At 41.4% G+C, this 22,241-nt stretch overlaps 2 protein-coding genes across 3 annotated transcripts in view; one reads left to right on the top strand and one right to left on the bottom strand.

Annotated features, from left to right (window-relative positions):
* The window catches only part of LOC145457194 (FACT complex subunit SPT16-like), a 284,951-nt gene that overhangs the window by 257,932 nt on the left and 4,778 nt on the right, over positions 1-22,241 (bottom strand). The window lies entirely within an intron of this gene.
* The window catches only part of LOC145457196 (cationic amino acid transporter 4-like), a 39,732-nt gene that overhangs the window by 4,857 nt on the left and 12,634 nt on the right, over positions 1-22,241 (top strand). For both annotated transcript variants that reach the window (XM_080335375.1, XM_080335376.1), the window contains exons 3-8: positions 1,743-1,887; positions 3,583-3,797; positions 4,747-4,912; positions 5,649-5,804; positions 6,917-7,058; positions 8,371-8,534. In XM_080335375.1, coding sequence (XP_080191501.1) covers positions 1,743-1,887; positions 3,583-3,797; positions 4,747-4,912; positions 5,649-5,804; positions 6,917-7,058; positions 8,371-8,534 — 988 coding nt within the window. The remainder of the gene's footprint in view (positions 1-1,742; positions 1,888-3,582; positions 3,798-4,746; positions 4,913-5,648; positions 5,805-6,916; positions 7,059-8,370; positions 8,535-22,241) is intronic.

The raw sequence follows: 22,241 nt of genomic DNA on the forward strand, positions 1-22,241 counted from the left end.
TTGGCAGTTACGGGGAAAAAAGAAGAATATCAGCCTGTGTGAATGACCGTCCATAGTAGTCGACAAACACCATGAATACCACAAAACAAACAAACAGACAGGCTGCAAAAGCTACTATATAGCGGACGAGAAAACGAGTGATTTTCAAATTTATACAGCTAATTCCATTTTATTGATTAAAAAAAGGTCATTTTACGAACTGGACTCCCTAAATACACGCCTCTCATCAATTCGGCCCACATTTCGCGTAATTCGTGGTCTTGTTTGGATATTTTAAGCTAAGAAAGAGGACATTTGGGCGTAGGAAGGACATTTCTTGAAAAAGGAGGACGAGTCCTATCTTAAAGGAGAACGTATGCTAGCCCTATATATAATGGCAATGCAAATCGGCAGGATTTCCGAAAACAAAGTCAGTTAGCTGGATACGAAATTTTCCCAAAACTGTTTTCTGATATTCAAAATCGAAATTCTAAAATTCTAAATTAGTATTTTAGCCTAAAATCGATTCAAGTTTAAGTGGAAGTAGTCCAAAATTATAACCACTTGAGTAAGTAGATCAAGTATATCATCATCATTTCATTCAAATTTTACCAAATCAATATACCACAAGATTGCGATATATTGAAAAAATAGGAGCAGGTGTGGATCGCTTTGGAGAAGTCTTTTAATCGGACACCCACCTTGACCTACAGCATGTAAATAAGAGACATGCACACTGGATTTAAGAAGTGATAACATGGAAGGAAGTGACGGAAATCAATGCTGCACGGGGGATGGTGTGAACCTCTGAAAGGTTCAAGTTCGTGTGAACGCGACGGTTCAGTGTGAACGCGAACGTGAACCTCATGACGTCACGTGACTTCATCTGCTAATTCTAACCCTAGATTACTGTGAAGTGATATATTAATGTACACGACGAGGACTTGCAAGGGAATATAAGCTTACGCCTTAACGGTCTAGACCAGACCAGACAATGTATTCAGTGCCTGGGTGTTGCTACGTTGACATTGGGCGGAGTGTAGAGCGGGTTTCTATACTTGCTACCGATATTACCCGATTGACAAGTTATGCAACGGTAACCAACACCCCAATCGCACGGATTCGGTTTTTATGATACAATAAACATATGTAATCGAGATTGACCCCGTACGCTTGCTAGATTATTTACATCGATATCACTTTCATTGATTGGTCGAATAAGCATTATTCGCTGACTAGTGTATTTTGCTCTGGATGTTGTGTGATTGCGGGTCAAGCTCACAGCAGAGAGTCACTAAATATTCACAAACGGAAGGCTGGATATTTCGAGCAAACTTTCGTAACAAAGCAAGTAAAATATTTGAGATTATCAAGGTGCATGCTCGTTTAGTGTTGATTTTTATGCTGTTAGCGCCATGCATAGAGTGATACGCAATTGAAATGCAGTAAATTTCAACCAAAGATGTTATAATAACGAGAAAATTGTAATATATGAAAAAGGTTCACAGTACAGAAGCTACCAAGGTTCGTTTGTGAACGTGAACACTCACAGAACGCGAACGTGAACCTCACGTTCACACCATCCCTATGCTGCATGCGTTGTTAGGCGAGGTCGATATGTCAGATTGTGCTTCAGTAAACTCGAGAGCTGACTAGTAGGCGATACAGGCATAACCTTTGGGAAAAGTATGAGTACTTCTTTGCTGACCAACTCTGATGCCTCCTTTACACATCCGTTTATCTGTATTTCGTGGGGTGTCAAGAATTTGGAGCCCGGATACCGATCGCTGGCTCGGCGTATCAATTCACTTACATCGGCATCGGCGAGCTGACTGCGTTTATGCTCGGATGGAATGTGGTGTTCGAGAATCTAATTGGATTTTCCGCCTTAGCAAAAGTATGGAGTTCGTAAGTGAAACGCCTCTGTAACTTTCAGCTCACCATAGTCGCAAGCGTCGGACAATAACCTGTACTTGGACTGATGTTATCTATACGATGCTCATGCTCATACTAGTTAGTATTCATTATAATATGTATTTCATTTCTGAAATGCTTGTACCCCTTTTCAAGTTCAAGTATTGTTTTCGATGGATTTAATTAATTTTGTGAATCAAATCGTCATCATGCCTGATAAATGTTGACCACGCGCATAGTATCAGGGCAAGAAGTTTAATGAATATTCGTGTTAACATGTGTCCTCAGCAGACTTGTACGTACAAGCAGGCGTGTAGCCAGGGGGTTCGGGGGTCGGTACCCCCTACTTTAGAAGCGTGAAAGCCCCTTCCTAAACGCGAAACCCCTTTCTTTTGAAATGACCGTTCTGACGCTAATGGTCGGTTGCAATTCAATGAATCCTATGATCAGTGTTGCGCGCGGCCAATTAACGAAAGGCGTGTTGCCAATTAACGAGATCCGTTCTTACGCGATGCTCTGCACAGTAGGGTTGTTCAAAAAAAACTTTTTTTTCCAAATCTCACTCGCCTGGTGACTAAATCGTCAGGTTGTCTAAGAAAACGATGCACACCAAATTTGACTCAATTCCAACCAGTAGAGGCCGTGCAATCTTGAATTGAAATTTTTAATTTATTATTAAAAATTAAAAAAAATATTTTTTCAAATTTTTGTGTTAACCCCATGAAATTGTTGAGCTGTCTTCAAAGACGATGCAAATCAAATTTGAATCAATTTCGACTTGTAGAAGCGGAGTTATTCGAGTTTTTCGTTGATAATTTTCGGATTATCCTTGATACGCAGACATGTGGTTACGTTTGATCAAGCAGTGTCTCATATTGCTGAGTAATCTGAAAGCAGCATAATTGGCAGTGGCATAGATAGTATAGGCATAGATGGCATAGATGGCATAGATACCCGAGCGCTGAAAGTGAATAAAACTGGTCTTAATCGAAAGATAGTGTCGAACTGATTCCGAAAATACAAGTAAAAATCTTGGCCGGGCAATACAACCACCTCAAAGTCTTAAAATAAACATCGACTTTGTTCCGAACGATCGCTCGACGAAATTGGGCATTGTGATGCTCATTGTGTTGCGGCGCTTGCCATCGTTGGAACAATGCCGATTTTCGGATTTTGCGGGCTGTTTCGGTGTGGTTCTATAGCCCTGTCAAGATTTTAATTTGTGTTTTGGCAATCAGTGCGACACTAGCTTTCGATTAAGACCGTTAAATTTAATTTCAGCGATCGGGTCGCCAGCAATAGCACTACCAATTACGCTACTTTTAGATGGCTGTGCAATAAGAGAAACTGCTTGCCCAAGCGTGTCGACCGGGAGTTGCGTATTTATCCGTAGGTTAGTAATCTATTGTTGATCACGACCTCACATAAAAGTCGCTTACACAGACGTTCGTAGATTCATATTATGTTTCGTATGCTGCTATACGCTTAAGTCCATGCCGGGAAAATTGTATCGAAACCACAAACACGTTGCTTAATGGGACAGAGCATGTAATTCCAGTGTTCGACTCGAAATATTACAATCGATACTCCCATACTCGATTTGCATTTGAGCATACTCGAATTATTGTGTCCAGCCCTCACGATACAAAATAAGTCTGCGGAAAAGAGCGTGTACCTTTTTGACTGCAGGACTGCGGACGCCGCGATTGGAAACGTTGTTCGCGCCTACCTCCTGGAGCACTGCCCTTTGGCTGGAGGCGAAATTCTCGCTCAGTTTCCAGACCTTGTCGGGGGATTAGTTGTACTTGTGTCGACAATCATCATGCTGACAGGGGCCAAACTTTATTCCCTGGTTATCTCGCTCCTTGCTGGGCTTAATCTCGCGATTGTTGCCGTAATAGTAGGTGAGTAGAGCAGAGCAGAGGGACAACTATAGAAAATTTTCAGCTTTTCCAAATTGGTTTAGGAGTAGAATTACTGAATTAGCAAAAACTTATAACTGAATTAAATTCTACCTAATTAGAAAGAGAGACAATAAATATCAAGTTCAGTTCACGTCAAATCATTGTTCATCCTCATAAGTATTAGAATGACAATTGTTTGTACGCCGTGCTTGGCTCGTCTCGCAATGTACACTGTAGGTCTCCTGTAGCATTTTCAGAAAAAGTCGAGATTAGAGTAGAATTAAAATTGGTGAACCGAAACATTTCACAAATTATATTAGAATTAGATTACCGGTGCTTCTCCTTAACTAGTATAATTTTACAACTAGAATTATGTGGCTGTCCAAGTTCGAGAACCGCTTCCATAATACGACTTCTTCTCAGTCCGCCCTCCGTACAGTATACATCGTTTTTAAGCTATACGGGTAATATTTTGCATGTGCGGAGCATGAACCAGAGCCGGATTGGATATCCGGCCGGATTTTTTCAATTTTGGCCGGACTGGATCGGAGCCGGATCAGCACTTTTTCTGATACGGCCAGAGCCGGATCAGTACTTATTTGAAAAAGCCAGAATCTTTATGGATAAGCATGACGTTTGTAACTAAATAACTACCAACCAACAACACGCAAGTAACAGCCAAGTCAGTGCAAAAAGAAATGAGCCATATTTTTAAATTCACGGAATCACCGTATCGTGTTGGGCCAGATTTCCGGCATGACTTTTCATTTTTGGCCGGAGCCGGACCAGAGAATTGGCAAGCCGGATCGGAGCCGGACCAGGGAATTTGTCGATCCGCTCCGCACTAGTAGATTCCATCAGTGATTTCGAGTACGTAACCGCAGTTCTTTGAAATCCAGCCCTCTCGGTGCTTATTCCGCGGCGATTCAAATCTCCGGTTCATTCTCAGGGCTCGGATTTTACCTGGGCGACACGAAAAATTGGTCGGGTGCTGAAGGGGGCTTCTTTCCCTTTGGAGTGTCGGGTGTGTTTAGCGGAGCTGCCACGCTAGTGTTTGCATTCACTGGCTACGAAACCGTCGGCTCGGCGGTGGAGGAGGCTAAAAATCCAGAACGGTAATTTTTGCAATTGTATCTATCGAAAAACTATATTATTCGTTGACTCTACCTTTCGTGTATCGGCATTTCTCCAGTATCATAACTCATTTACAAAATCTCAAAGTGGTATTTGATTAAAATTAGGACTAGGCTCAGTGATTCGAGCACAACAATATGACCCGAGTATTAATTTTAGTGATTTAAGTCGAGTATGACGCCTGAACAGTAATATGGTGTGGCAAGTTCAAATATGTGCCTTTTAAGCTACCTCAAAGAATATAATGCCAGTTTTACATCACAATAAAAATAAGTTGGTATTATTCCTAGCGTTTCATTGCACTTTGTAGCAATGTTGTGGCTTGATCATGGCTTCTGAGATATGTCATTTCCGCTGACTTGCGTAGCTTTGTACTACAAATTTTGTAGGCTGCGCCACGACCAATCGAGGTTCATAGCCTTCCATAGTGGAAAGTAGCATCGTAACTAGAATTCTCGTTAATAAATTAACTCTTAATAGCAAGGAGCGTGTGATAAAACTCGGATCGTAGATTAACTTATACTGCATTCAGATTGGAGTACTCGAATCACTTTCCTTTTCCCATATAGTTTGTAATCTAGCGCAAACGGTAAGATACCCGGGGCATTCGAATTTTTACTATGCTAATCGAGGTTGGGACGATACAAAAAATCTCTCGCCCCCACTTCCACTTCACATTTGATTGCAAGATTCAACGGCATTTATTTCATTTGACAGTGATATTCCGCTGTCTCTCTTGATATCTATGACGGTAGTCACCGTCGCGTACGTCGGTGCATCGGCGTCGCTTACTCTCATGGTGCCTTACTACGACATCGACACTGCGGCGCCCTTTTCAAGCGCTTTCTCGTTATACAAGATGGACTGGGCCAGGTAATGCTGTGCTATACGAAGGTTGTACGCGGAGTGGATCAGTAGGGCAAGTTTTCGTTGCAGTCTAAATCGTGGAAAATTGCACTAATTTTTCATGAAAGTTGCACTAAAAAGTTGCGTTCATGAACAAATTCCTTGAAATTATTAGGGCTGAGATACTCGAATCGATCTGTATCCAAAGCAATCGAGCAAAACTCAGTGTTGGCGACTTCAATAAAATCAATAGACTGAAATAATTGACTCAGCGAAAATATAATATTCGGCGGTCTAGCCTGAATATACGTCAAATCAGAAGGTACCTCAAATTTAAACGTGAAATAATCAAGCGATCTATTTACATATCGTGCCAAATATTTCCAGTAAAAAGTTAGTTGCATAAAAAATTGAAAAAAATAACTTGCAAAAAGTTGAAAATAGTCGCAATGTAAGATTCCTCCAAACAGCTTAAAACACCATACTACATACTACATAACTAGGAAGCTACGGGAGCTGTAAAGTTGCAAAAATTCGCCCTAGTGATCAGTAATGCAGTACTTTTGCTTTTTCGGAGTACTCCAAGTCGGTTTTGTGTAACTGCACAGCTTGCTCCACTTCTAATTAACAGATTTTTAGGAAATGTTACTTTCTTTCACACTTTAAGAAAAGTAGATTTACCTTACTCGTACTACTATGCGAGTAGCTACGATTTGTTATACTTTTATTTCCGCTCTATAGTTTCCAGTTTCTACGCGTTCATTTTAATTCTAAACATATTTCTGTTTTTTTTTTTCTTCTGGAAATGCTACAGGAGAACCGTATAAGGCGAAACGAGCTAAGCTTGGTCCTGTACAAGTACATACATTAGCCATTTCAAGCCTATATGAAAATCAGCTCTGATTTGATAAGAACTAAGCTTGATTTCTGTTGTATTTCATTCTACTTTGAAACATTAGTTCCAATTTTTTTGTGAAATCAGTAATTCTAATTCTGATCTATTTGTAAAAAACTGTGTAGCTGTAATTGATAATTGTAATCTAATTTATAGAAGCAGAAAATTTCATAGTTCTTGTACTATGTCTCTGCGTGGGTTGTACGCGTCTGCTGTCACTGACTAGCGACGTTTGCATTCACAGATACCTCGTGACGGCCGGAATACTTGTGGCGAATTACGTGTCGATGATTGCAGGAGTTTACGTGGCTTCGAGATACTTGCTAGCCATGTCGAGAGACGGTCTCTTATCTCCGATACTGTCTCGAGTGCACGAGACTACGGGCGTAAGTTGCGAGAACTTAAATACAGTGGACTCCGATTAATTCGGACACCGGATAATCCGAACAAGCACTTTATTCGGATAAAATGCTCAGGAATGGAACAAAACTGCGCGTTACTCCTGTTAATTGGGGCAACTATCTGCTTGATTCGGACAAAGAATCAGAATTTCTATCGTGTGGTTATGACCAGGGCGATTTTTTTTTGTCAAAATGGTAGCGTTAGGCCAACAAATGTCCAAATTGATTACAAAGCCAAATTTCGTTTTGCAACCTGCATTTCGTTTGTGTCGTAGATTTTGCACTGTTGACATTTCACAGTTTGTCGCCTACTTTATAGGCCTACCGTTGTAGAGGGCCCATTGTATGCTCGTTGTGAACCATAAACGGTCTAATGAAACAAATAGGTTGACATGATATTATGCTCAACGTACCGTAACATCATGTAAGTGAAGCAAGACTGCGTGGGCCTTGGTTGTTCTATCAAGAAGCTCAGGATGAAAATATGTGATGTAGACAACATTGTCAGAATGAAGCAACACGATGTGTAACCAATCAACCACTGCTGTTGTTGAACATTCTTTCTTCATTATTGACACTTTATACCCGAGAACGTAGGAAAGTATCGTTCGCTGTCCTACAACAAATTTTAATTATTACTACCATTATGCGTGATGAAACTACTGGAATTTTTCATAGGTCCCGATTTCGTTAAAATAAAGTTTGTCTCATGTAAATATTTGTCAGTTTATTATGTCTAAAAAGTTTTTGAGGCCAAGCTACTTCGTAGGGACAACAGTTCCAACCAGAAATGAAGATAAGTGGTACAATTCTTACATTATGTGCGAAAACACCTAATTTACATACACGAGGGCAAATTTTTGTCAAAATTAGGTTTTTTAAATGTAAAAAATGTAAAAATTTTGATTTTTCAGGTAAAAAATTGCTCTACTGATGACACAATAAATCAGGGGCAGGCAACATAAGATTTTGAGCGGCCCGCAGACAGTCTCTATCCTAAAAGAGAAATTCCAATCAGAAAGCATTGACAAATTTTATGCGTCATTAAATGAATCCAAGTTTACCAACCTCAGAAAGATGGCCCTGTAACCAATAGTTCTGTTCGGATCCGTGAACAATTTGAACATTCGCGAGCAAACATTTTCGTCATTGAACATGAACAACACCAAGTTGCGTCCCAATCAAACGGATGTTCAAGTGCAGTATGTAGAGTGCCGGAATCAAGAGAAATCGACTGTATTTTATATCAAGGTTGAAGATGTACCGAATCAAGGGCGAACCTTGATCCATTTTTCAGATTCCATACGTTTCAACCATATTGTGCGGGGTATTTTCGTTCGTGTGCGCCGTGTTCTTGAAACAGAGACTACTGATCGACATGATGGCGATCGGAGAGCTTCTGTCGTGCGTTTTCGTTTCGATCAGCGTCATCAAGCTGCGCTACGAGAGGAACCCTTTTCAGTGAGATGGATTAGTCTTTTTGGTATCACGCTTGAACAATTCGATAATTCTACTTGTCTGATTGGGGTGATGGGTGTTCGCATTTTCATTCTGATCTAATGTCTGGTTTTCCTGAAAATGCTACAGGAGAAGTGTATACTGGGGCTCGCCAAAAAGACTTTTTTCTCAAATCGTACTGGCTACTTGATAAAATTGTTAGGTTACCTAATTTAAGCATACACACCAAATTTGGTTCAATTCCAACCAGTAGCCGCATTGCTACAGGAGAAGAAAGTTTCTATTTATTATATGAAAATAAATAACAAAAAAATTGAAAATTTTCTGTTCACCCCATGAAAATGTTAGGTTGTCTATAGAAACGATATTCTCCAAATTTGGTTCAATTTCAACCAGTGGCAGCGGAGTTATTGCAGTCGAAAAATTTGGATCATGAATAAAATAGTATTTACGGATCAAGTGCAGAAAATACCGTCATTGGGTGAAAAATAACTTAATCCTCCAATTCTTTAATTCTAATGACCAATTCTTTAATTATTTATTATAGTGGTGCCCACCGTAAATGATATTTTATTCAAATCCAAATTTTTCGACGGCTACGGGTTGGAATTGAACCAAATTTGGTGTGTAGGCTTATATTAGGTAACCTAACAATTTTATCAAGTAGCCAGTACGATTTGAGAAAAAAAAGTCATTTTTGAAGAGCCCTACTGTATACTGTATAGTGCAACACGAGCCAAGTTAAATTGTTCAATACATTCAAGTTCAATACATTTATTTTCTTTTTTACTTACTTGTAAATCACTACTTCTACTTCTGCTTGAGTGCCGATAGTGTCTACTTTTATCACCCTGGTAGTAATTAGTATTGGGATATATTTGAAAGGCCTTTATGACTGAAATTGTGACGTCAACTCGGCAAGATGATTCCTGTACCGCGGTACCTGACTAAATTTTCTAAAATGCCACCTACATATTATCAGTGTCATTTACATACTTCTACTAACTATAGGGCAGTGGTTCTCAAACTGGGGGCGTGAAGCTACGGAAATATCATTTCCACTGATGTGCGTGGCTTTGTACTAAATGTTTCGTACGCTGAGATACGGCAAGTGGAGATCTCAAGGCTTCCACAGCGGAAATGGTGTCGACACTATAATTGTCGTTGATAAACAACTCTTAGGGCGAAGATAATAAAGTTAGCTGATCTGGGAGAATGGCGAATGCTAATCATGTGAGTAAACACTGCTGATCGGGACGCAATTTAGGCGGAGATAATAAAGTTAACTAATCCGAAAGAATGCTAATCGTGTGATTAAATACTGCTAATCGCGATACATAAAGTTGGAAACAGAGATGCCACTGGGATATTTCGGAAAAACCCAGATGTGGAGGCGAAATAAACCCAGAAAAACCCAGATCCTATATTTCACTCAAAAGACACGAGATAGCTGTGAAAGTGGAGCCTGATAGTCGTCGAATACACTCATACGGTCATCGAAGCCTTTGATATTGAATTTACAACAGTTCATAATACACATTTTGCTTGGTTAACACTGCGAATCTCACAAAAAACAGGCTGTTTTCCTCTCGACACATCGCAATGAAACAATTGTGGCGCAGCGTGAATACTTGATAGTGTACCGGTACTAATTATATCATCGCGCTGCGAAAGTTCAATGCAATGCCATCCATTGCCAATGCCATCCCAGTGGCTCTATTTCTAAGGATGATTTCATGTATTTTCAGCGACCTGAACAGATTGAAAGCATAGCTTTCGATTGATTAATCCTACGACAATCACTTTTATTTGGAATAATCACAGACCGATGTATAATGAAAATAAATACCGTAACTGCCAAATCATGAAATTCAGGGTTAGGGTTAGGGTTCGAATGTGCTGATATTGCTAGGGGTTTCCAACTATAACTAACTCTTTCTCTCTCTCTCTCTGAGTGTCCCTGTTGGAACTATAAATATAAACTGAGATAACAATAGGATTATATTAGTCGGATCATCACCTGGTCTGTTCATGTGCTTGTGCATACCATACAGTTACATTATATTTATCGATACATGCCGAATTGTTCACCAAGGGCCGAGTTCGATACTGGCAATCGTCCTATATCAGTGTCTCACAAACTTTTTTGAGCTGCCGCCCCCCTGGACAACGAATAAAGTGCCACCGCCCCCCGACACCCCCCTCACCACGCCCAATTATAAAACGAAAGTTGTTCTGCATTTAATACAGCTCATTATGAGACGGATGAAGCTGGTGTATCATTATCATGATTCTCGTCATATTGGGTTTGAGTTTTGATAGGAACAATCTCATTCTAAAATCTCCAGTATTCACTTCATGTTGGCCTACTGACAAGTCGGTTTCTGATGCGAGTCAGAAACTTGGTCACGGCGCTGAGAACACGTTCTTTAAAATCTGGGGGGGGGGGGTGGGCAACGACGAGAAAGCGAACCCAAATCCAGTGAGAGTGTTTATTTTATATTCAATTGTGTATCCAGAGCGATTGTTAGATATATTGAACTTTTGGTTGAACTCGAAAATGTTCTGCACTACAAATAGGGTTACCATATTTTAGTAATCTGAAAAATGGACGCTTTTTCAAAATTCTCAGACTGACAATACCGGAGTATAATCTGGAAAAAATGTAAATTTTTCCCGAGTTTTTGGCTAGTTTACTAAAAAAGAGGTCATTTTTCTTGCTCGGGCCCCGAAAAACCCGCCAGACCGTTACTCTACTCCAGCGCTGAATTCCTATATTTCAGTCCAATTTCTAATATTTTGAAAAAATAGGACAAATTCTCAAAAAATAGGACATTTATAGGCGTCCTCCAAAGACACTTTAAAAAAGTCAAAAAAGAGGACAAATCCTCCTAAACGAGGACGCATGGTAACCCCAACTACAAAGTAATCAGCTGCTCAGGCATCTCATGCCTGGAAACTTCAAAGAATGGATTGATTATCCGGGGAGGAATTCCTAATTGGAATATATCCTGGAACTAAATCACCATCCTCGCGTAATTTATGTGAGCTGGTTGATTCGTGTTTCTCCATCAAAACCAGGTATTCGAGCTGGACCGGTAGCTCAAAGCTAGCTTGAGAAATGGAACAGTTGACATGTCGGAAAATTCCGGTGAATTATCACTGACTTGTCACCGAATACGGAGAGTGCCATGATCACCTTTATCAGGTTTCATCATTACTAAGAATGGATATATTCTGCCCTAAAATTTTGAGAAATACGACCGTCAAGTAGGAGCGATGTAGTTTCTCGCAACCAGAACGTCGTGTCGAAGGCCACGGTAACAGCGTTGTGGAAAATCCACCATCGTTTGAAACAGATAATAAAATCACCTAAGACAGTTTCTCTTAAAAAGCCATCACATCTTGCAGTGAGCAATAACCGATCAAATACAGGCTATTTCGCAGTTCTCACAGCAGCGCAACGAACCACGCTTTTCGGGGATGCTACCTACTGCTAAATTAGTCCATTGATGAGCAGGAATAACATTGTCAAGTAACAATGAGTAACAATTGTCAAGTAACAATTCCGGTACAGCTGAACAAATAGACGGGCGACCCTAAATTGCCCTTAATGAATCTATTATGCATTTTACTGCGAATCTAGTTGCTTTAATAATCAATCGTTTTAACACTATACGCAGCAGTTGACTTCTAAACCTACACCAACCGCATTTGCTCTCAGCGCCCCCCTACCGCCCAATTTTCTTGCCAGCGCCCCCCAATCGCCCATTTAATGGCCAGCGCCCCCTTCACGCTCGCGAACGCCCCCAGGGGGGCGCTGGCGCCCACTTTGGGAACCACTGTCCTATATGAACATGACTTTCTGCGACCTGGAAGTTACCATTCAATAAAGCTCCATCGCATCAAGCGGAAGCCTCTTATTTTGGTAGTGAAATAGATTATCAGCACTTTGTCGTTACAATAACAGCAAAATCCATCGCCAATGACGAACTGAAGTGCGTGGATTTTACGATATTGCGACCATACAAATCTAATAATTAATTTTTGAGCGTAAAACTGACCTGGCGAACTGGATGTTGAAAAAACCCAGATTTCAAGCATAAAAACCCAGAAACCCAGGTGATGCTCAAAAAACCCAGATCTGGGTGGAAAAACCCAGGAGTGGCATCTCTGGTTGGAAAAGGTTACGCGCTATGGTTAGTCGAGGTGTCCCGAGTTTTCAATCAAGTGTCGTTATCTGTTGCATCATAATGCGAAAACGCGTTATATGCGGTCAGTTGTCAATTTGTTGAATGAAACAGCAGCCTGCTGCCACTGCAATAGATCGAATTATCATCATCGCGTCATGAAAGTCCTGTCCAATTCGTACGGTGCAGCTAAGAAACGCATTGTAGAGTATTGATATTGCTCTGCAATGGCGGGTTCATAATTCGTTGATTGTTTAGTGAAGCTATTACCTAGGAGACAATCGGCACGGTCATTATCGGAAATATTTGTGAGTAGGAATGTTACGCCTACGCAGTGTACGCAGTTTTTATAGATAACCTTATCTATGGTTTGTTCCGCTTTGTTAAATCATGAGATTAACTCTAACTTCATGCGCTGCGATCAACCAGTTTCCTTAATCCTGGGTTGATAAATCCTGACGAACGCGATAATCGACTTTATTGCTAATCCAACTTTATTATCTCTGCCCTAGTGGCACGAAGCGTATGATTTCAGCACTCAAAAAAATACATCTCCCACAACTCGACTGATTCATTAGAACAGTGCTTTTCAACCTGTGTGACGGTTCGCACTAGTGCGAATGAGAAAAATTTCAGTGCGAATGACGAGCGTAGTGCGAATGGTGCGAATGAAAAATCCGGTTGAGTGCGAACGGCAAGCGGGGTGCGAATGGTGCGAATGAAAAATCCGGATGAGTGCGAATGAAAATTGTCCATGTTTTTCACTTTTTCCGACGTGGAATAATTCAAGTGAACACGACATTAAGTACAGTGAGCCCGCAAATTTTGTCGTTTGGAAGCAATTCTAAAAACTTGTTGGTAGCTAGGCTTTTCAAGTTCACAAGTGAGGAACGCTCCCGATGCGTGTATGATGCAAAGTTAGAGATAATATTTCCGCGCGAGAGGATTACGTCACTGCTTGGAAAAAAGAGTTCAATCGGTATCAGTTGCTCACTTGCTCGGAAACATCCACCGTATATGAATATTGTATACGAACCTTGTAGAAATGTAGGTAATAGTAGCTGATGCCAGCGTTAACATTTGGCATACTTGAATGCAAAATATTGGAATTTTAGCACACATTCATGTTGGTTAACAGCAGAATTTAGCGTTTCTTACACTATAACGATTAGCACATTAGATCTATAACAAGTGTTGTTTACTCGTGTACCTAACCAAGGATTAGAGGCTGTTGTCAGTAAAATTAGTGTAAGCACATTAGTGTCTTACGTCCAATGTATATTTATCTTGCATCACATCGAATTATTAAGTCACTGGGCAGTTTATCTACTGACCAGTGCAATGGCCTGTTTGTAATGCGAACTCCACAATTTAGGCTTAGACACGCTTTCCTGTTCTTGGACTGATGATCTCAGGCCAAGTCTAGATCGTACGTAAAGGCATAGCATAGGCCTATATATAACATATTGGTGATTCCACTAAGCTTGCTGATCCATAGGAAAAGTTTGCCTAGTTCGTGTTCGTACCGCCCTTGTACTACAAACTTTGTAATACTTCGAACTCTACCGGTTTAGCTTGAGCAGATGAGCAGTGAGCACTGAGCACCCTCTGCAGAGCAAAATCAAATACACCAAGCCGTATGTCTTACGATATTCCTTATGCAGCCTAATTTAAGCTTAATTAGACTGTTGAACCTTATTACTCTTTATGTATAAGGATATGTGGGATAGTAAAGATAATTTGGCATTATTTCAGTCAGTTTTCCAATATTGTACGATTGACCTAAGAGCCATCCCGCAGTTGGCTACCCAGGCCGATATAAGTGTGTGTTAATCATGAATCTTACGTGAGTAATAATTATTCAAGAAGGTGAAAGTGTTGGCTTTGACAACACAAGGATGCCGAACATTGTTATTGAAAGATATGTTGATTTGTGTACTGCGTAGATAAGAAGTGAATGAAGCCTAAGCTTATCCATAAACAACAGTCATCAATTACTCGGATTGTGTAGGTTTGTATAGCAACGCATTCCTGATTTTAACGCCCACCGTACCATCCAATCATCTAACATTAAGGTTACCATATTTTGGAATCGGAAAAAGAGGACACTATTTCAAAATTTTCAAACACAGAATACCGTTGGAAAATCCTGAAAAAGTGGTAAATTTTTACCACTTCGTAGTCGGTTGACTAAAATTAAAAAAGGTCAACTTTCGCTCAGCTCCCGAAATACCCTCCGGAGCGTCACTTCGGTGCTGATTTACGGCATCTCAGTAGAATTTTGCTATAAATTTGACCAAAATTCCTAAAAAAAGGAGGACAAATCCTCCTAAAGGAGGACGTATGGTAACCCTATCTAACATAGGCTACCTTAGTACGCGAAGCATCTTTTCGAATGTTGTCAGAAAAATGAACCGAAGGTGCAAGTCGCAACATTGATGCTACGATTCCAGTGCAGTTTCACTATTTTGTGCGTTCTAAATGCAAACACATTGGAACTCATGCACAAGCCGCCGTCCTTTACTCGTACATGTGAATCACTATCATTTTATTGTTTCACATAAATTTTTATCCAATCTCAAGTGTTTCCCCATGAACATCGAAATTACGTATACATTTAAGGGCTTATATTTCATGTATTCCATATGGAAACATATGCATTAAACAACCACCCTTTGCGGTACTATTTTTGAACATTTAAAGCAGATTTAAACAAGAAAAAAATATATTTTTTTTAAAAAATATTTTTCAATTTTATTACTTTTTGCCCATGACTTTATGCGCTGTTCGATTCACGATCCCGTGCGCGAGTCGTATATGTGAGTTAGGGATAGGGCCTTCACAAAAAAACACGTCCGAATTGGGCGATTGCAATAGAGTTAATCCCAGTTTTCGGAGATCGCATGAGTCCATTTCCAAAGCTGTTCCCCGCATGTGCTCGTAGCGTGGCTTGTGTAAGCTGAGGTGTACGTACCTCCGGCCTATCCGAATGAGTTCGCTCTTCATTATTTGTATGGCTCGGGTCCGCGTAGTCATGTGACACAACTTGTCATAATTTAATTACTGTTCATAATGAGGGGGTTCCCCCACGATATGGACATGTGCGGCCGCCAACCCCTCATCCGAGACTGCCGCTCTGGTACAGCCCCGCATGATCTCTTTTAGGGTTGTAGTCGGAATATCCTGGCCCAACCTGTCCTTTAGGAGTTGCTGCAAGCATAGTTGTGGCACGCATTCGGGAGGTTTGTACGAAGATTAGCAAGTTCAACTACCCGGTTGCATAACCGTTCCAACTCTGTCTTCACTTTCTTATCAGTTCCATCATACAGTTCATACGCTTTTATCGGGCCGCGACCATGTCTATAGAGGCCGTGGCGCGGTTTTGATGTCGGTGGAGAGAGGGCGAGGGTAACTGTATTCAGTGGGGCTTCCACACTCGATTTTTTCTGCCTCTGAAGGGGCTGCGTGCCCGCATCCAACTTCACGCCGGCGGTTTCAACGCCCGACGGGGGCCCTTTTTCTGGAGAGGCTTGCATATCGCCTCCAGACTCTTCTTTATCCACGAAATTTGTCACTTCAGTGTGGATGTCGACAGCTGCTTTCAATGTAATCTTCTCGGTATGCGGCACAACTGCTGCGGCCATGGGGCCGTCGTAAACGATTCCCACTCTTCTATCGTGGCGAATGCAGTGGCCGTTGTCTTCAGGAATCTCTTTAACATAATGTTCCTGAGAGGTGCTAGCGGGGCTTCCGCGCTCAGCACGCAAGGATTTCGGGGTCACAGCGCTCACCCGACTTAATTTTGTATCTGTGGTTTCTCCACACTTGGCGCAAAATCCTTCCGAGAGGCAGGGACATCTTTGGTCCCGTGGGGCGTCAGCTGGGCTTCCAGTCTCGACGCTGTGTAACGTTGCAGCTTCCACCGACCCATCACCAGTAGCAGCGTTGCAAGTACTGCTTCCAGCTATGGTTTTTGCCGCGTCCGAATACACGGACAATGATAGTTCATAATTTACTGTAGTGGGATCCTTCAGTTCTGTTGCTACTGAGGGTAGCCGTTGAACTTGCTCAATCCACTTTAATCCGATAATGTTTAACGGGACTCCTTCGCCAGTTGCAAACGGAACCGGTAAGTTGTCCAGCTTGATGATGACGACAAAGTCGACACTGGATGATCCTCCTATGCCGCGTAATTTCATATCGAGTGGCTGTCTTTCAGTCCAGCTTTCTGGGTAGGTAGCTTCAACAGCATCTTGGGTGTTCGAAATCTGGCTCGCCTCTTGACTGCTGGACGGCGTCAACTGCGAATGGTCTACCCCGACACCCGAGTCGTGAGTCTGCGAAAGGCCGCGTCCCCTCTGGTCTGACGCTGGCATTCCCGGAGCCGTTCGCACGTTCTGAGAGTTTCGCGAATGCGGGTTGTTGTTTCTTCTAGCGTCGGGCTGTCTTCCCGACCTTCCTGAGACCCGCGATCCCGTCTGCCCCTCCGGGTGCAGCGCTCCTCCGATAGGGGTTTTCACCGGCCATCACGTCATTAGGAAAACGATTTGTTTCAGCTGTTCGGGCAGGATTTCGCCGCGGCGGCGGATTACGATTTGGTGCTGGGTATCGCTGACGTCCGGTTGCTAGCGAAGATTGGGGAGGCCTGCCAGCCGGCAGGCAGGCAGCCCCGGTGGTTGCACATTATAGATATGCACTGGTGGTAGGGGTGACATAGTTTCAGCATTTTTTCCTTTACCCTCTTCTTGATCATCCTTTTAGACTGCTTCTACTTTTACTATGCACATTTTAGCTACTCAGAAGTAGACAGAAGATTTGGAATCGGGTTGTTTTAGTTTTATAAATGGAACTGTCATAGCAGGAACTTGCTGAAATAGCCACAGTAAGATAGGGGCCAAATACATTTTTGAAAGTTGCTGTTTTTGTAGTGTCCTGTGACCTTTTGCGAATATTCATTCTGCAAATTCCAAAGCAACCACTTGTGATTTACTGCTACAAAGGAAACCGCCAATGAAATTTACTTTTTTTTTAATCATTTATTCTATACTGGAAATAGATACTTCTACTTAACTACCAATGCTCAATGCTCATGCTGATCACTTTGATCACATCTGGTGTCGGGCCATACGCGGTATCAGGGAATGTAGATAAAATAGAGATGATCTATTTAGAATTCTGATGTGTTCTAAAGCGGCCAGGAAATTTTACTTCGTACCAGGGCTTTCGTGGATTTGACGTGTCCCTTGACTGCCGGATGGGGTTATTTTCATTGCGCTATAGCTTGAGTCTCTACTCTTGAATACGTTCGGCTGGTCAGTGGCGTTTCGGACGAGCTGTTTTTTTCGTTCCATGATATCTTCTTGGCTGCAATGTGTTGCTTTGGCCTACTGGATTCCAGGTCCAGTCCTGACGCTGCCTCCAACGTAGGGTGTGTTTTCCATTAAACTTGTTCAAGGACAGGATACGTTAGACTTGAGGTGCTCAGTGCTCACGCTCACACTGCACGAAATCGGAATTTAGGCAAATCGTCCACGCAGAAGATGGTTTTATACGAGGTCTCAGATGTGATACTGTTTGCCTCTGTCGTGAGCTTTTCGAATTGGCTGTATGTGTCGATAGGTGAGACGAGGTGACGTTAGGGGTCGAGTCGCGATTGGCAATTGCAGATAGGTGGGTGCTGATCGACAATTATTCGTCTCCAGACTCTGCCCCGTCCTCGGGAACTACCGGGAAATGACATTCAACGCCGGAAGAAACGGTTGGGACCTCCAGTTTTTTTTATAGTGTAGCCCCAAAACGATTGCTTTGCGGGTAGTCTACACTCGGTTCAATTTGCTTCACAGTGTTGAACGTCATCCCAGTTCGTTACGCTTTCTTCACCCCTTTACACGCCTTGTTGGTGCTTTGTGGCGCGGATTGAAGTATTGGCTGCAGCTTGATCGAAATAAGCAATGACCTTCCCAGGCCCAGGGACTCATAATAATCAATATAAGATTAAGATAAGCTTATAACAACCAAATACTCCAATAAGGTCGTGCAGATAACAATAGGGCTTCTCTATACACATTGCACATACTGATATTAGCCTATTTATCATCATGCACGATCCAAAATCAAAATAATTCTCCAAGGTTTGTTTTCACAATAGATGTGATGGCCTTTCCTGCCGCGTACATTATATGCAAGTGATATGCCATTAGATGCCCACAAAAGTATCAACACTTAGAGTCCAAGCCAACCAATTGGCAGATCACCAGTTCAGTCATAAAAGTATTGCAGTCTTTTCAGATGTAGATATCCATTTTCAATTGAGGCATTGATGTCTTGTACTTTCGTGTCTATTCGGGGAAAGGGAATTCCATCAGGATACGGGATTTCGTCCGTGGCTCTGTCGTAGCGAGATTTCAAATGCAATATATCTCGGTTACTGTTCTGGTTCGGTCCATCTTTAATTCATCTGTTTCATGGAGCTGTACCGGCGCATTTGATCGCGCTGCATCATTTCTGTGCACCTTACAAGTGTGGCAAGCAGGCGATCCTATCAATGTATGCTTGAGAGCCTTTAGGGGGACATCCGACATCACCTTTCGAGCCCAAATGACGTCAGACTCTTTCAATGTCTTCGTCAATGTTTTGTGGATGTCTGGACACTTCTTTAGATGTTCTGCTTCGGTGGTGGTGGTGGTGGTGGTTGAATTTGGCATCCATGCTACCTACATGGGTAACAACTGTTCACCGCAGCTGATATACAATTCGTGTGGGCACCACATGACACATAGATATAAAATGCATACACTAATATAAAATAACGGCAACACTTACTGCAAAAGTTCGCATGCACGAAAAATGGTGGCCCCATTTAATAGCAGCACGATCGTAAAACTGGCATGCATACGACTATTCCATATAAGCATCACTCTATTTTCGACACATCCGTATCGCAAACCATAGTTTCAGTTCCGTACTGGTGATGGAATGGCTGCGCCGCACTACATAAAGACGCAAATGAAGTTATCCAGCCAAGCAAATATACCACAAGTTATGGCGAGCTCATTCCAATCAACCATCCGAAACTGCCCACTCTTTTCCAATCATTAAATTTTGATGGTATTTAAGTTTTTTATATATTATGACCAGGCAAGCCATTCCCTGCTAGGCATAATACTTATATACTTTTATATTTGATTTTCGATTTCAGGGTCCATCCACTCTTACATAGGGGCGGGAGGATATAGCCCAAACTCTGTATTTACGCATATAGGTTCGACTCCAGTGTCAAGATTGCCATCGTCTTAGCTCAATGAACACAGCTATCGTGCCAAATATGGCGCCCTACTTGTGATATTATTCTTGACCAAGTATTATTCAGCATTACTTTCATCGAATTCTCTCTATATGGAAGGCAACAGAATTATAATTATATTATTTAACACAAGCAAGATAGGGTGGTTACATATCTGTCGCTTTCGCAACGGCATATTCCTTACTATAGCAGCTTCGTATGGGTAGCTAGGGGATTTATAGATCACCCCTAATCGTTTCAGTTACTATAGCCTTCTTCATAATCTAGACATTATGGTGCTATCTTCTTAGCTTTTAGGTGGGGAGGACCTTATCGGAATCCTAAAGAGACCGTGTCGATCTAATTAATGTATACATAACTACATAATTGACTTATATCATCAGTATTTCATTGTTGTTAGTACACTGATATACCACAAAACAAGCGAATTCCAAGCATTCCGTGTACGGTACATATATTACACCATTGCTATGCATTAAGTAGTGCATTTGCAGTACTAAGGGTATTTGCATTATACACCATTGCTATGCATTAAGTAGTGCATTTGCAGTACTAAGGGTATTTGCATTATAATTTTCAATTAATAATATACAAGTAGTTATTTTTAGGGTTAGCTAGCTTCAGGTTTGCACTTAAAACTAGCATCATTTTTTTCAATTACAATACATGATACAAAAAATTTTTTATTCATTTTTTTTTTATTTTATATCATTTTCATTCTCTGACGGATACCACAAAATATGTACAACGAAGTTACCCCCTCCCCTTCTTTTAATTAGCGGAGGATGCCATGAAGCCATGCTATTCCCTAGTGTCGTGGCAGTAGAGAATATGAGCATGGTTTTTCCTCAAACAAAATAATTTATTTTTCAAATGGCGACGAGGCACAGCGTCTGTTATTCAAAGTGCGCTGCCTCGCTTTGGGAGTGGGGGTAATAAAGGGCATTATGATTACACTCAATCCAGTATAAAAATAGCATCTCTACAAACAAATAGGTTAGTGCGCAGTCGGACTAAACATGGGCAGATAACTACAAGTACCATGATGACAAAATGCTCGATACCAACTGCAAACAATTAGAATAGTACATAACTCATTATTAGCCAATCAATAATATCATATGTGCGCCATAAATCACATTTATAGATATGAAAGGGTAATTCATACGGGTGCCGACAGCAAATATTCCGTCTCAAATAGAGGAAGTGTTACATAAATTCAAACACTTAGGCAGGGCAGTTCGGCGTTGTTCCCGGTAACCAACGTCATATCGCGTTGCTACAAATAGGGATCTTCAACAGAATTTAAACACGAAAAGTAAGGCATATACCAACATAAAGGTGTATCGTCCACCCTGGCTACTGGGCGTATTTAGTATTATGGGGTGTTTTTTGTATAGGATCCCCAATTTGCTGGATCAATCAAGAATAAATAGTATTAGCACGTTTACTGACCAATTATTTTCTTCTAACCTGCGCTAATACAGCATCGCTTACGCAAAGTGAGGGAACACCATAATAGTGTTACAATCTGGCAGGTATTTCTAATAATAGGGAATCACATGGGTTTCAAAAATATATCACCATCTTTGTGCGACAATAGATCTTGAGTCATGACAACTCTTGTGCTTAGCCAAATTAGTAGGTGGTTCTGAGCATGCCGAGTCGGGTTTTCAAAAGCGTTATTAACCACAATGATTCGTTGCACTATATATTAGCTGATCAGTATACAGACTGGGTACCTATGGTTATCTTCAACAGCGAACGACCACAGATTTAAATGTTGGAAAATCGGTAATGTCAATAATCACACATGCGCAAAGCTGCTAAATTGAGTTAAGCCCTAGCATATATAGAGTCGAGTCCGAAGCATTAGAAATTGTAAAGACAAGTCAACATGACGCAGGACCAAAATCACATGCACAATTGTACTTTCATGAGATACCGTTCTGCAAACACACGCTACGTTTATGAGGGCGTAAACGCATAAGCATACTTGATTCGATTTTAGCCATGCACGGAACTTGCTACAAGCGAGCACCAAACACTGTGGAGTGTGGATAATAGACATTCCATGAAAAAGAGTTACGCACCGCAAGCCAGGTCACTCAAACATCATAGTAGCCTGAGCAGAATTTAGCAATACTGAATAACGAGTTGATTTTGAACCGCGTATTTTACCCAATTTCAAATCACTTATCACCGTTTTAAACGCCT

Source organism: Botryllus schlosseri, chromosome 15, assembly GCF_051294905.1.
Source record: "Botryllus schlosseri isolate E-star chromosome 15, Bs_hap1, whole genome shotgun sequence".
In the NCBI taxonomy this organism is placed as follows: domain Eukaryota; kingdom Metazoa; phylum Chordata; class Ascidiacea; order Stolidobranchia; family Styelidae; genus Botryllus; species Botryllus schlosseri.